Source organism: Metopolophium dirhodum, chromosome 7, assembly GCF_019925205.1.
Source record: "Metopolophium dirhodum isolate CAU chromosome 7, ASM1992520v1, whole genome shotgun sequence".
Lineage (NCBI taxonomy): Eukaryota > Metazoa > Arthropoda > Insecta > Hemiptera > Aphididae > Metopolophium > Metopolophium dirhodum.
In genome coordinates, this window is record NC_083566.1 from 4,918,890 (window position 1) to 4,936,545 (window position 17,656).

General features: G+C 27.5%; 2 protein-coding genes across 4 annotated transcripts in view; both read right to left on the reverse strand.

The window, feature by feature from the left end:
- The window catches only part of LOC132949764 (glutathione S-transferase-like), a 261,004-nt gene that overhangs the window by 133,502 nt on the left and 109,846 nt on the right, over positions 1-17,656 (reverse strand). The window lies entirely within an intron of this gene.
- Positions 1-17,656, reverse strand: part of LOC132949763 (junctional adhesion molecule A-like) — a 349,991-nt gene that overhangs the window by 38,837 nt on the left and 293,498 nt on the right. For all 3 annotated transcript variants that reach the window (XM_061020827.1, XM_061020828.1, XM_061020829.1), the window contains one exon: positions 17,386-17,597. In XM_061020827.1, coding sequence (XP_060876810.1) covers positions 17,386-17,597 — 212 coding nt within the window. The remainder of the gene's footprint in view (positions 1-17,385; positions 17,598-17,656) is intronic.

Here is a 17,656-nt window from a genome sequence, read left to right on the forward strand (position 1 = left end):
CAAAATGACAAAAGACTGAACAATGAATTTTATAATCTAATAAACAACAACAAAAAAAGTTTTTATAATAATAAAATTAACTTTATGGTTTTGATTTTCACAGATATTTTTTGTATTAATTATTTTTTTTTACTAATTAAGTATAATATATTGTGAATTTAATTATTTATTTTGAATTTTATATTTTTCCGTTTAAATTGGTGTTTGCGCTGCAGTGTAAATTGCTCATTATAATAATTGTAACGTTAGCAAATCAGAGTGTGCCATTTATCAGTGGCTGATACGGCGGTTGCGCTTCCCATATCACAAATTGTTTATCAGTTATCACTCTCATTGTTTTCAGTTATGTTTAAATGTTGTTCACAAGTCTCAAAGTCCGTACCTCAGTGTCATCGAAAATATATTATTTCAAGCTTTCTCCGTTTGTTCGGGTGACACTGAGGTATCGTTCCATACTTGCATTACTTGCCACCACTTAACAAGGGCCTCAATGGCTTCAGGCCAACGAAGATCAATGGCCTAGGCTTCCCAGATTAAATGAAGAACTGCCAGAGATTAGGCCGTTAAGATTAGCGTTTAGTGCACAACGTCCATGTATATGAGCTTCTGGAACGGTACTCTTCCTGGAGACGACTCACTCACATTACAGTATGGCTTTTCGTTTCAAACATAGCACTTTAGCTCACGGTCAGCAGGTTTCACAAAAATCCCTGTACCTGACTGTCCTAGAAGTGCGCGCTGCCGAACATCATTGGATTTGTTGTGCACAAGCCGTAGCATTTGCCAAGGACATTCGAGATCTGAAGTGTGACCAGAGAGTGTCAGCCAAAAGTCATTTGAAGTTGTTGAACCCGGTCCTGTGCTCTGATGGCCTCATCCACGTACACGGCCGATTAGCTAACTCAAGTCTGTCAGATCAGCAAAAATTTCCAATAATTTTACCAGCCAGCCACAAAGTGTCCACATTAATCTTTTCATCAGAACACATACGACTCTTGCACGCCGGACCCCAAGCATTGCTGGCAAGTATGCATCTGCGATTCTGGCTGTTGAAAGGCAGAAGTTAAGCCCGATCCACCGTACATACATGCCTCACATGTTTCAAGTTTCGTCCTGCGTTTCTAAACCAAATCATGGCCCCGCTTCCTAAGGAACGCACAATAATTCAGTATCCATTCACATGCATTAGTGTGGATTTTTGTGGCCCAATAAATGTACGTATTGACATTAGATGTGTGATACCCGTGAAAGCGTACATATCCGTGTTTGTTCGTTTTTCCACGCGTGCTATTCATTCGGAACTAGTGTATGGCCTCACAACTGATGCTTTCCTAGCTACATTAAAACGATTAGTAGTTGCGATGTAGTTGCTACTAGCGAATGGTTTATTATTAATATACCTACACTATGCATTTTGATATATTTTGGGTTTAATGTTATCTGTGATATTTGGATCGTTATGCGTTAGTGAATAAAAATATATATTTTATGAATACCATAGTTGGATAATGAATATAGATATAAGATATTCAATTCCTTACGTTTAAAATATAATTTATTTCGAATTTCCAAATAATGGAAATAATATGTTGTGTATCTAAAATGAACAATATCGTATTAATTTCAAGAGAAATAGGAAAAAAATAATATACAAGCAATTATTTCTCTATAACAAGAGAATGGACCTATAGTTATATCTAAGAAATAAAAATATATTTTTCAACAATGTTGTTTTCAAATTCTAAATAACAAATTATATGATTTACTAGTAACATAGCAATAATTTGGCCTCTTGGCGTGAAATGTCTACGTTTTATGTGAGAAATCGTAATGTAGGATAAAATATATATATTATTTAAAAAAAAAAAATGTTTATTTACTAAGTTATTATTATTAATATTTCTAAATATAACTCAATACATATATTATAATTTATATAATACGTCAAAAAAAAAAAAAATATTTATTTATTATAGAGTTAAATAACTTGCATAACGTATTTTTTATACACCTGGTGGATTTAGGCATAGTATTATTATTTTTATACAAATATTTCATATCAGACATTTAATAATAATAACACAGGAAGTTTATATATGTACTAGTTTTTTTTTATTTAAGTTACGTAGGTAGGATAATAAATGTGCATCGTACACAATAATCACACTATCAGATTAAAAATATAAAATTATAAATTATATATTGTTACCAGTAAATTTTCTTTTAACTTTGAATTATATAAATTGATTTATAAGTATAGAAAACAAAAATGTCACTCTTTAAAATATAAATCAGTAACTTTACTTTTGATATTAACGAACTGACAAGATAAACTTAACTTGAACGAACGATTGCCAAGCGTCAAAATATTATTTTACAAAAACAAATAGAAGAATTATACCTAGTTATCGACATATTTTATATTGTTTCAACAAAACAATATTTTTTCTACATCTTACTAAGTTAATGAATATTATGCAGTATCTCCAATGTAGTGTTTCACGTAATTATAGATTTTTTAGTTATCTCCTGTGTTTACTTGATTCATTTTACATATTTTATTACACATGGGAGGTTTTCATACAAGTTTGAAAGTATCCATCTCGTGTACACTGTTTATACGAGGATAATAATATTATTATTCATATTAACATTATTCCAACACGGATAGCAGGTTCATTCGCTAGTATAGCGAGTTTTATTCAAAATTATGTGTTTTAGATTTTGAGAGAAGCGATCATTTAATGATTTGTGCTTTATTTGAGCGGTTAAAATTTTAGTATTTTCTACTTTTTTCATAGCTTTTGATAGAAAATTGAATTTTGTTGGTACATTAGTGCGTCAAAAGTAAAAAAACATATAGTACTTTTAAGTATAAAATCAATTTTATGTTATGCTGTTGTAATTTAAAAACAAATAATCATATAATCCTTGAAATTTTCATCAAAAATATTGTTGTTTGTTCATATTGCTAAGAATGTTTTTGTTTGGTCTAGTTAGTTAACTTACTAAGGTTTCTCAATATAGTTGTTCTTGCAGCAATTTCGTTGTTACAAAAAAAAACATCAAACATAAATAGTCACGAATTTTAAAGTTTTGGTGAATATAAAGGGTTAACAAAATACTTCAAAAACACAAAATTTGGTACTTATTTTTAATTATAATAACTTACTCTTGAAAATATAATACTCAGTATTTCATATACGTAGATTTAATGAAATTTAAAAGCAAAAGTTTGCACACAAAATATAAATTTTTTATGAGCGTTTGATGTTCAAATTTTCTCAAATCAGATATTTAAAAGGACAAGATGAAGAATCTTAGATTTAGTTTAGAGTCTAGTTCAGTCTAGAAAATTGAATTTTGTTGGTACATTAGTACGTCAAAAGTAAAAAACATACAGTACTTTTAGGTATAAAATCAATTTTGTGTTATGTTGTTGTAAACAAATAATCATATAATCCTTGCAATTTAAAAAAAATATTATTCGTTAGTACTTGAAACTTTTAGACTTTACGTTTATTATTGTTTATTATTTTATATACAAAATACAATATTCAACATAGTAAAACTAATTTTAAGCTATTTATAACTTATTCAGTTCTACGGTATGTCGGTATTGACTTATATTATGTTCATAACTGCTATTATTATAATATATGAAATAATATTAAGAGATTTTATTTTTTTTGAAATAATTATTTTAATTAAATCAATGCATTGTGGATATAATGTAACATTAAATAGTTCTAAAAATATTAGGCCTACAATTTTTAATCAGGCGGGTTTTCAAAAGTACAACAGAATTGTTTTACAAGTTTTACCGATCTCTAAAACAGGGGTAACTCGGTTTTCATTTTATGCGTGCTAGCGTAAAATATCGAAGTGTATTTCTCAAAGTCAGTGCATTAAAGATATACGAATACACTCTGACCATTAAGTTTTGTAAATAAAATAAGAATAGATGTAGGGTCTGCCATCGTACGTGCCTGGAAGATTAGAGGATGATTTTATTATTAGAAATAAATATCTAATCTCAAGACAAATTAAAAATCAACATGTTGTAGAATAATAACTATAGTAAATTTGGTTTACAATCAAGTTTCACACGTAACACTACATTAAAAAATAATTTAATGCTTATATGATTGTAATATGTCACTATAATATTATAATATATGAGGTTGAATAATAACTTTAAAAAAAAAATAATCTCAATATATTATATAAAATTATAAGGTGACTGATCTATCACTACACAGCACGTGTCCAGTAAAATAATATAAAATTCCACAGTTATAACGTAGGTATTTGCTTAATTTTTCACTAAACAAAAAAACGTATGAACTTCGAATATGGAATATTCTGGTACCTCTAATACTATTGATGTGTTTGGAAATTACTAATTTTATTCCAAGGCATACGCTTTATTTGGCACGCCAGAAAATCATCTAGATATTCCAATAAGAGTAGTTAACTCGGTGATTATTACTTGGATAATGTATAAATATTTTTAAATAGTCGGTAATTTTTCCTAATGGGCGTAATGGGCATATTATGTTGTCTTCGTAGATTGCACTTGCTGTAGCACACCATCGTGACCACAATTCACCACATGGGATTGCTTACCTTGATACACCGCTAGTATATTGTCCGATAATTGCTACAAATTACTAAATTGCACGCAAATCGATTTTGATTTGATGTGACTAGCTATTGGAATTCTAAAATTAAGCCTATTTAGTAGAACTGGTCATTCAACGACCGTCAATGAGTTTTGCAAAAATGATAGGTTTGTTTGAACTTGCCTTTCAACCAGCATGGTCAGGCCCAGGTGGCAAATTACTGGAATGATTTGTATTTATTGTACAATCGATGGAGTTGATTAAATATAACTAATAATAAAATAAAACCATATATTATAATGATAATATCATATATTTTACTTTGTTGTTACATGTTTGTTAATTTTTTAAAGGATGGATTTTCTGAAGACAATAATAACATCATATTTCATATGTTTCATGGTGAAATATTGTTGTATATTTCACCACAAATTCTTCGTCAAGTAATTTTTATCATAATATACGATTGCCTCTATAAAAATATCATGTATCATAATTCAATTTTATTAAAAATTATTTTCAAGAAGAAACTGTAATAATATTTTGGGGAGAGCGAGACTCGCCGACGCACGATCGCATGGAAAATATTATTATGAACAGTGTAAATAATAAATAGCCAATCGTTATAGTGGGCCGTCCCAGATTCCAATGTTTTCAGATAAAACCGAGCTAATCCATTGGTATATAATAGAACCCTTCGCATGACTATTCAACTCTAATGGAGGTAAAATGAAAAAAAAAATCGAAAAAAATGTACAAACACGGTCCCGCGCGAGCGTTAGTGTTTAGGTGGCTGTAAATTCGTGTACGAGTTGTGTGTTATGGATGAACGTATCCTATTTTTCTCAATTGAATACCGTGAAAGGAAAATAATGGCAGTGCGTATTTGGGTTTTTATGCGCGCGAAAGGGTGTTTTGTTTGAATCCAACGGTGAAATATCGCTCGACGCTAAACGCTATACGGCTCGAAGAACACAACACCCGCAGGCCTCTTTGTTTTCATTGTGTAACGTTTAACACACATGCCAGCGCATACACATGGTATGTTAAACAAGTTAATACCGCGGTAAACATCTATATATATATATATATATATATATATATTATACGTTTATCATATTATATTTTACTGTTTAACGAGCGTACTAGATAATTCTTTGATTTTTGTTTTTTTTTTTTTTAAAAAAAACGGAGGTACCTACTACAACGAGACTTTTCAGTCAGCGCTACGCTTCTGTCGACCGAACATGTTTATACTATTGTCCACACTGAATTTAGCTCCTGTTCTCAATGTTAATATTAATCGATGATTTTTTTCTATTTTTATGGGATAACGATCTTTGCCTTCCAACATACACATAGGCACGGGGTGATCCGTCGAACGTAAGACTATACACAGCTCTTCTCAGAAATCATTATAGAGTTTAATCAACATAAATACATAATATTTTAAATCAATACAAAACGAAATGTTTGGGAATAAGAATTATGATTTTTACTATTTTTATCGTTTGCAGTTTTTTTTTTTTTTTATAGTTTACTCTCATATTCCGGGGAAAAATATTATTTGGAGTATTTCGATACATAAAAATCGAATTTCGGTTAAGTAGTTTATAAGTTGTTATTATAAAGTGTTTGAGGTTTTGATGAGCAGAGTTGTAGTGGATCAACATTTTGTGGAGTATCCCTGTACCACTACACCCCGCTAAATTAAAACTGTAAATACTTATAACTCATAAACTATTCGCCCTAAATTTTATTCTGATACATTGAAGTACTCTTAAAAATATTCTGCTCTGGTATTAGGATTTAAAAATTCCTGTTTTCGTTAAAAAAGTAAGTAGTTTAAAAAATAATAACGATAAAAAATATATATTTTTTAGGAAAATGTTGTTTCTTAACGACTTGAATTATGTGAACAAAATCATTTCAAAAACGATTATAGTTTTTTTTTCAAATAACGTGTGTCTTACGTTAAATGGATCACCTGGTTGGTTTTAAAATTTCCTGATGGAAAAAGCCATCCAGCAGTCACACTTTCTATTGCTATCGATTTAAAATTTAAAAAAACGTCACAGAATGTCCATGATGTATGATAAAGTGTAAGCCTTTCTCAGGATTTAAAACTAAAAATATTACACAAAGTAAATCTTGATATTTGTTATATAATATTGCCATCGTGTTCGCACAATTGGATCATATTGTGTTTAAGTCGGTTACAGATAGCAGGTCAGTGCATATAAAATGTGTTTTATTAACACAAAAACTATACAATGTATGATAGTTGATGAAGTTGTTTTAGTGAATATATTTTACTTTAATATCAGAATCAATTGTTCAGTGATTAGGGTGATTAAATTATTTCAATGAATCGATAGTTAAATATGTACACAATTTAAAATAATATAATAAATTAATAGTTAATACATACAATTATGATTTAGATTAAAAATAATTTATTTTCAAATGCATGTATGCTTGATACAATTTGAATCAAATTACAAAACTGATCAAAGGATGGATAGATCAATAAATTATTATATTATATACATACTTCAGTTGTACTTCATGTTATTTATTTGGTTATTTACAACGACATAACGTTGGACTCAAATATGTGTATTCAGTTTTAATAGTAGAATAAATAGTACCTATATTATTATAATCATTATTATTTCAAATTGCATATCAATGGTCAAAAAACATAAATATATATCGAAGAAATAAGTTTTTATTGTAGATAAAATTTGAACGCCCACGTTAATAATACACGCATGGTTGATCAATACATGGAATATATTATGACCCTACGGTATTTAGTAACAAATATTATATATTTCATTGTGTAATACAACTGAAACCAACAGCTGGTATATTCATTTGTCAAAAACACCTCCCAATAAATCCAACCACTCGTCATCGAGAATACAATCGTTCGTTGTGCAGATTTTCAGCGATTGATCACTTTTCCACGCTGACAACAGTATAAATGATATTGTAATTTTCGTTCTAAATAAATAGAGACGCAAAAATAAATAAAAAAATATTCAAACAAACGGATTTTTTTTTATTATATATATCTTACAGCAGTGACATTCATTAAAGAGAAAATCGGAAAAATCCACTGTTGGCGTTACGGGAAGGGAAGTATAGTGTCGTAAACGTCATAAGTCATGTTCTGTCACGGACAATGGTTCTTCTCAGGACTGAAAAAAAATTATACAATGCCGTTTCCTTTTAGTGAATCTGATGGAGTGTTTAAAAAGATAAGAGAAAACGGATTTAGTATGGTGAAGCATCAACACAAGAAAGAAACAGAAAGTACCTCTTACCCGAACAAATATAAATACATACAACTTTTATTTTGTATGAATAGAAATTTAAATATAAAATTAGAGAAAAATTATAATATAATATTATAATGTAAATTCTACGCAGTTATTTCTAAAGTGATTATATTTTTTTATGTTCTTATAACATAAACGTTACAACGGTAAGCAATGTATATACATTATTCTAGAAACTATTTTTTCCATTTTGTCAACTAAGATGTTCAGCGGCTGTTCAAATTGATAATTTGGAAATCACATTAAGTTATTAAATGAGAATGTAACAAATTATTAATCATAACAAACAATTTTGTTTTCACGCTAATATAAATTAAGTTAAGTAAAATATTATTAAAATAATAGTTATGGTAACGTTTCTATAAATGAGTTATATTTTTAATGGTGTATTTATAAAAGTTCAGTAGGTTACAAAATCAAATTTCAGAATATATATACATTCTCGTACATATCGACAGTAACTTACTTTATGAATTAAATAATATTCACAATCTTAAGAACAAGGTGTAAAAAGTAACGTAATTGTAGTGGGACAGTATATGATATGTACTACCCTGTCACTGGCATTTTTTATTTGTATTGATGTTATTACAATAATCTATATAATATAACAATCAAAATATTATGCTAAAAAGTACTTCCAATTTAATTTTTAACCAAATGTAAGACAGAGCTTTTGAAATTAACTCTAGAGTAAGATTATTTTTTTTATTATTAATTTACATTCACATTTGAAATAAAAATTGGACATTTCCAATTTTTTTCTTATTAGTTAACTTAAAATGTAGGACATTATAATGTAGGTATACATTTTTGTGTTTATTTAGGTGAATTAATTATTATCATCGTCGAGATACAAAGTATACGTTTTATAATTAAGTACACGACAGTCAAAAGTAGAAGGGATCTACCTGCTGGTTTTACAAAGCACATTAATGTGTCTATGGTGGAAGAAACAATTTGTCTAGGTACCTATTATAAGTTTTATCACTTTACTTTAGGGTAAATATAGTATTAACATCCTATACGTTGTTATTAAACAGTGCATAAAAGTCTTTCAAACGGTTTAATTATTACATGTAATTTTTGTTTTATAACAATAATAACCAAAAGTTTATTTATTTGTTAATAATTTCATCAGTTATAGAATTGTTAATTCATACTTAATTAAAACTAATTTGACGTATTTTAAGTTGAAATGAGTAAAATGTAATACATCAATGGAGACTATATTTTATATTATAAATACCTATCGTTTAAAAAGTAAAGATTACTTTTAAAAAAAATATTAATAACCTATAAATTATAAAATATTTAAAACTATTAATAAACCTTGAGCAAAATTATAATAATAAATTATGAAGCCGAATAATTTAAGTCGTCAGTTTAATGTTTAATATTCAAGTTTATTTAAACTTAAATTACTGTTATAGTGGGTCGTTCATTAAAGGCTTAAAAAGTCTAAACAGTAAATTTTATTAAACATATTCATTATAATATAGTGTCGATATAAAATATTGATTTAATAGAATATTATAGTTAACCAATTTAGCTGAATAAAAAATATTACCACCAACCGTTCCAGCGACTGTCATAATTTTAAGCTGCAGTAGGTATGGGTGAGTGTATACCTAGTAATCTAACCTATCGCAGGAAAAAAAAAAACCGTTTCTTTAATAATATGCAATAATATCATTGCAAGAGTGTGCGATTTTTGTTATTTTTCGTTGTTAAAAAGTCGATGCGTAGGTAGGTTTAGTTTCTAATGATATACCTATACCTGGGTACTTATATTAGTTGTAGCCTGCATCTTAACTGGGTCGACTGCTAGGAATGCGTGTTTACACGAACGGCTCGCATTTTTAACCGGGAGTCACGATTCCGTTTATTATCCAGGCAAGACTATACAACTACACTGTAACAGCGCACATTACGGTTGGCCTGCAGTTATATAATATAAATAGGTCGGGTGGTGCCGCGGTGGGAACGGACACGGGCGTCCGGAAGCTAGGCGGGTAGGCGGCAACAGCGGCTGACGGAATTTAATTTCGCCCAATGGCATCTCTCTTTTCCGGACATCATTATGTCAAAAACTGCGACGACGACGACGACCCAAGAGATATATAAACGTCCGCGGCACTACGGTAAACGTGACCGGAATCTTTGAGTGAAATCAGCTCTCTCCCGCCCGGCTTCAAACTCGACAATTTGGTTCGAATGAGCGTGTTTTGATTAAGAGAGTTAACCCACTCCTCATCATACCTACCCACGTAAGTACTCGAGTACTCCTATTCCCATTCGTACTCTGACACTTGGTGTCTTCGAGCTCGGGGACGGGCGAATGAACGCTGGCCGGTCACCCCACTTAATTAGAGACGGGTATAGTATCCCGGCGCGGCACGTGCACGTGCAGAAAGCGTATAATATTTTCTCCGTTGACCGGCGTATAACAGAATTTTTTTAGGGCCTAACAATAATTATAAAAAGCCACAATTGATTCGGTAAAATGTTATCAGTTTTCCATTTTCATGAGCAAACGAATTTAATAAAGGTATACAGAAACTGCAGCTCCACAATCAATAACAGTAACGTGTATTGTAACTGAATATAATATTTCACCTAGCTTACCACCTAAATAAATAATTATCATACGATGAACCATCAACATCAATTTTGAAGCTAAAATCGGTTCGTTTAAATTTCATAATTTAAAAATATTTATTTATTTAAGTTGTCATAAAACCAGAGCCCAAATTCAAAGTAGGTACTTGCATCGTTTCTGAATGTTTTAATAATTACGATTTATCTAATACAAAATTACTGAGGCTTACTCTGGACTAAGTCCAACTAAACGAGGATGACGATCAGTATAAAGATAGAATGTGGGAAATGTTTTTTTTTCATTATATAAGTACTTATAGGCTATATTATGTAAAAATATATTTAATATTTGATTAGCCTATACTAAAGTTATTACACAAAAAAAAATGCGCGATTTGTTTATTGAGTTATTTTAATTATTATTACATATTTAAGTAATGATTCAAAACATATTTCATACACAAATGAAAAATAAATCAAGTTAAAAAAAAAAAATGTTCTACAAATTATTAAGAAAGGTACCTTTTTATTTAAATTAAACCATTTTTCAAACGTTTTTATATTAACAAAATAAAATAAAAAAAAAAAAACAGAAATTTAATTAACTACCTATTAACTATCTGTTCTTTTTGTTTTGAACAATGCATAATAAAACATTTTAATGAGTGCTAATGTTTCATTTAAATTGTATATTAGATATTATAAGTTATTTTGGAAAATTATTACCATATAATATATTATTGAAATTAAAAAAAAAATTATAAGAAATAAAATAATTTAACTACCTACAAAACATTAATTTATCAGCATTATATTATTTAAAAGTAATATATTTGAAATAAATATTAAATATAGAACAACTTCAAATTCTGTATTTTTCGTTAAACAAAAAAAATTATAATAGGTGTATAGTATAACAGCATGTAACAAGTTTAATTATAGTTTAATATTAATGACAGATAAATTAAAAGTCATATTATCTATGTAATAATTATATTATAATATAGTATTAACTATACACTGTAATTGAATATTAGTTAAATTAAAATACAGTATAATGATTGATATCCATTAACATGAAAATACACTACAACTTTAATAATTTATTGTAAATTATAGTTGGTTGACAATGCACTCTTCAATAAATGGTTAAACTTTTGTTATGGTCGTTTTACACCAAGAGCAAACATTAACAATGAAATTAATGTTCCAAGTGTCTTACCACGTAAAACTATAATTTATAAAAATAACCGCTTCACCACATATTATTGTAATAATTGTTCTAATTCAATACGAACTGAGTTTAAAGTTTTCAATTTACCACACGAATACAATATAATAACTATTTAAATTGTTTCACACTTAGATATATTTTAACAATTTTGATTTCAATTCATTGAAAGTATTATAATAGGTATTTTATTAATATATAAATTATGTTTCAACGTTTTGTGTTCACCTATACAAACTATTATAAAATATATTCTTCAAAAAACTTTTATTTTCCATTTAAATTATAAATCATTAGAAGAAAAAGTATATGACGTAATTAATTTAATTATAACATAATATTGTTATGATTAAAAAATGGAATGATTATGTTGTTTTAAGATTAAGTCTGTTATGTTTTAAATATTCGTAAATTGAATTTACATATTATATCATAATTCTAATCATAATTTTATATATCAATGCTAATAAATGTTTAAAACCATACACAGTTTAAGCATATAATATTACCCATGCTACAATAATATTTTCCGTAAACTCCAGTCTGCAGGGTATTAACGAGTTCATCCACGAATATGATATTATGCATTTATGTTTCTATTAATATTAACTTTACAATCTATTATCTTGTACATTTTTGAAAATAGAAACAATCGCAAATTATTGATACATTTAAAACGCTTTGTATTATACGAGTACAATATTATCGATAGCGTATTACATTAAAGTATTATTATAGACTAGCTATATATAAATAAATATTATATTATATATAAAGAATATATGTATTTACTAAAAATAATAATGAATTGTATACGTAATATTTATACATATAATACAATATTTAATGATTGTCCATACACTTTTTAGTACAGATGAAATTGGTACAAAAACACTGTGGTTTTATCTTGATTTATAAACCTATATATTATTATCACAGACTAAACGATTTAATGAAAATTATACAGTTTTTGCGTTATGAAGATAATATTATATTTCATAAATTAAATACACAGAGTTATGATAATTTATTTGTTGTTTTCATTTTACTTAAACTAAAAGTCACTGTTTGAAATTATTTTATTATTTGAAACATTTTTACATACCACAATATGGATACCTACATCATATATTATTTAACAAAATTCTCTGACAAACATTCACATAGTAGATTAGTGACTGTCTTTGTATTTTGCTTTTAAATCCAATCGTTTTAGATTAAGAATTGAAGACTTAACGTAATTTTGTTGAAAATAGATGAATGTTATAATTGAAACAAAAAAAAAATTTGATAAGTACCTACATATTTTTAGATTATTACAGTATCACTGAATCAGAGCATACATAATATTATTGTATCGATAACCGTCTATGCATATTATCATGATGATATTTAGATTATTGAAATGGTTACCTAGCTAGTATATTATTATACCTTTCAATTTTTTTCATAATTATTGTCTCTTATTTATACTATTGGCTAGTGCTAATGCTACCTACCTGAGCTAGACAAAGGCTTAATGAAAATAATAAGTTTTGTGGTTGAAAGTCCTCATCATTATTGACTAAGACCATGTAGCCAGATACAGAACTAATAAAGCTGTGATAACTTATCAGTTACTTTTAGAAAAAAATAATAAATTATGATCCAAAGAGAGTTATAATTGTGTACCATTAGAAATGTACCCATTATTGTAATTTTTGAAGAATTTTTGAAGAATTCTTGTAATTATTATTATTATACTATAATTTATTTGGACATCTTTTATTATCATCCGGTAAACCGCTTTAGAATTTCTCGAAGTGCAAAGACGTTTAGCTGAACGACGAGTACATTTATTAGATTTGAATTTCATTTTGTTGTGGCATCGTTGAAATCCTTGAGATCCCATAATACTGTTGTCCCAGTAGTAAATGGACACTCGTTGGCTTTCTAAAATCTAATAATCTAAATTTGATACTCAATTACAGATAACACTGTCTGTGTGAAAATTGGATATTTGAAAATTCCAAGTCAATCTCTCAAAGTAAAACATTGTCCTAATTACCAAGTCAAAGTTATAAATATTTTATGTTCTTAATGGATAATGACTAATGTACTTAGACATTTTATTACTAGCCTAACCATAATAAATAATGTATACATTTATAACATCAGTGGTAACTATTATAATATTATAATATTGCTTGCAGACTGTCAACATTTTTATTCGAATCAATATTTATTAAAGATGTTATCTTATAATTTTATAAGAATTATTCACTTAAATATATTAAACTATTTAAAAATACTGCACATTACATTTAGTTTGTATTTTTTGTTCAAAATAATATGTTAATATTATGAATTCTGTTCTATTAGTTGTTTAGTTGTTGTGGAAGCTAAAATAGGTATTGTACAATAGTTGTAAATTGAATTGGAATTAAATGTCCCTAATTGTTATTGCCTTTTGGCTATTGATAATAATCGTATTTATTAAAATGTCAGTATCGTATTCCATTAACCAAATAAAAAGCGTGTTTAAATATTTGATAAAAATCGAAATATAATTGATAATTAAAAAAAAAACACATTCTAATAGATTATCTGATAAATTTATAAATAAAATAATAATTATTAAAAAGTAATAGATGTTTATCAGTTTATTTATTTTATCATTATTTTAGAGAACCTATATTTATTATTTGTATCTCAACGGTTTGAGGAGGATTGATAAATTAATTTTGAATTTAACAGAAACAAAAGTGACTTTATCGATTTCAATATTGTTGATTTAAATTTAACTGTAAGCGAATAGTTGTTGAGTTTGTTACCATTATAGTGCGTTTTATGGTCCCCTGCACACAAATCGCACTTGACAAGCTGATGCAGAAATTGTGTACATAAGTTTAACTAATGCAACTCTTTGTATATTCCACAGAGTGATTGATGCATATTATGAATTATTTCTTGAAAATATCTGTATCTCGTAAGCTTGGTAGTTATCTCGTTGAAGTAGAAAATCCATATTTTCAAAGGTATTAAATGCGTTATTATTATTTATTATTATGTATTTCCATAAATATAAACCAGATTATTTGATAACGTCGGTCGCTAAAATTTGTAAAGTATAAAAGTATTTTCTAGACCACAAAAAATAAAATTATAAAGTGAAATAGTTTGAATGGTTATAAATATAGTAACACGAGAAACATGTTACATTTTTCCTTTAAAAAAAATAACTAACATTGCTCGTTAATTTTCAAATAAAAATAATTTCGTAAATGTGTACACCCAATATTATTCTATCCTTTTTTAATTAATTTGATTTCTGTACAACATTACATGTTTACGAAATGTAAACAATACATTGGACCAATATTATTGTATTTTATTTTATGTCCTTATTATGTCTTGTTATTATAAAAACATCTAATGATTTCAATGATTATTCAAAAATGGTAAAATTAACGAGTTATATGTAAAGACGCGGCTCTCTACCTACATTAAATTGACATAAATGACATTTTTAGATAAAGATTTCATTTATAATTTAAATTTGCTTAAGATGACTAATCCAATTTAATTGAGTTTTAATGATAAAATTATTCGTTGATCGTTAATCGAACAAATCATAACCAAACACGCGTGAGAAATGTTACTATGTTTTTGTACATTATTTGAAACAATATGTTGTAATGTCTTGGCTTTATGATTATTTATTATTAGAAATGTAATGCCTGCATTTAAATTACTTTTTTTAATAAACCTTATTAGTTTATTTTAGTTTTTCAGCTATTTTATTAATTAACTTAAACATAATTTCCGTGTCATGTTTTTACGATTGTTTACTTTTAATTTCCTCATATCATATCATAATATCGTATCATATCATAACATATCATTATACACTGTCTCTAATATACCAATACTATTTTTTGTAAATAGTAGGTACGCCTCATAAAATGCTGCGTGGCATTAAATTAAAATTAACAACACATTTAAATTAATTATGTTAAAATAATATATGTTATTGTGTAGAATAGTTTCACGATTACCACATATTGAGTTATAAAAAAAAATCATTTTTAAACACTAGTTTAAATATTGAAAACTTCAACAATATTAATTTAACATAATAAATAACTAAATAAATAGCAAAATGTGAAATATAAGTCACATTATTGTTTAAATTTAAAGAAGTAAAAAATTGTGACAATGTAATTAATTCGAGTAGTTGGAAAGATTATTGGAAATTGGAAGAGCTTAGATTTTTATTATTTGTCTCAAATCCTATACATAAATTAATACTCAATTGAATTTAGTCTTTTTAAGATTTTTCAAATTTAAATGTTTGGTTTTAAAATTGTTGGTAAGTATATTTTATAAAATATTGTGACTGGTGTGGTGATTTATGTACTTATGCAGTTATACATAATATTATTATAGTCTGTTAAAATATAAACAGTTATCCTTTAATTTATAAATAAGTTATAACAATTACATATAAATGTGAAAACTGAAAATATTTAAGTCTAAATCTGAAGTCTTTGATGATTTTTATTTCATTATTTACAGAAACATACCTATACCTACCAAAAACTACTGCGAACATGCTGTAAATTCTACAGTAATTTGTAGTTCTTAATTTATTTTTAACCTATTGGGAAATTCCAATAATGGTTACTTTTAAAGTAACATCTGTGCAGTTTTAGTTTGATAGAAACTCTACTATTGAAACTTTTTTATCCCATACATTTTAGAACCAAACGCAAGTGATCACAGAAACGGAAAAAAAAAAATATATATATATATATATTAAAATGAAAACGGTGTACCTACCTACCTACCTACATAACTTAATAAAGAGTATATTCCACCAATATTCTAAAAGTATGATATAAAATAATTTATAACTATAATTTATCAACTGATTAAATAAATATTATTCTGTGCAAGATTCTCATCATCATTTTTGGTTGGTTTGTATTAAATTACTGCGGGTAATTGATGTGAAAAAGAATAACAAGTGTACCGTATATAAATTTAAATATCAAGCGACTAATCAAACTGTTTTCATTCATTATTATAATAGAAACTTTTGTTGTTATTTCTAAACGATGATCCTGTTTTCCATTTTGATCCAATATTACTTCCGAATCAAGTTTGTGAATAATATCACTTTCAGTAATATGGAGGTATAATTAAGAGATTGGTAAACCAATCTCTTGCGCCATTGAGGTCAAAGTTTTGATTCGGTGTATTACTGAAAGTTATCTTTCACGAGATGTACAACTAATTGTTGACAAGATTATTAATTACACGAATTGAACAAGACGATGCAATTATCGTGAAATTGCAAAAATTAATATTAATACAAAACGATCCGATTGACTATAATGTTATACAAACATAATGTTATGCACTTAACTAATATGGCTATATATATAACAAATGGGTATAGTAATAGGTGCTATTGATGCCACCACCCCCTCCATGGTGGCCCGAATAACAAAAGTATGTCCACAATGATTTATTGAATGTCAAGTAAACTCATGTACTTATAAAATACAAATTGTTGAAATTAATATTATATTCTTACCGTTCGCTCGCCTAAGTTTCTGACACGACAATGAAGATAAGCTGTGCTTCCTAATGGCACAGTGAGGTTAGTTTCAGTGGTGTTGTCTAAAAGTGGCTCCGTGAGCTTTTGAAATTCATCAACGCTCGAATACCATAGTTGCTGCCATTCTGAGTTACCAGATCCCCCTGGTTGTCCACTTTTACTCTTCGGACTGGATATTTCTCGTTTTTCTGTAAAAAAAATAATGAATGTACATTGGAATATTCCTTTATAAGTACATAATTAGATT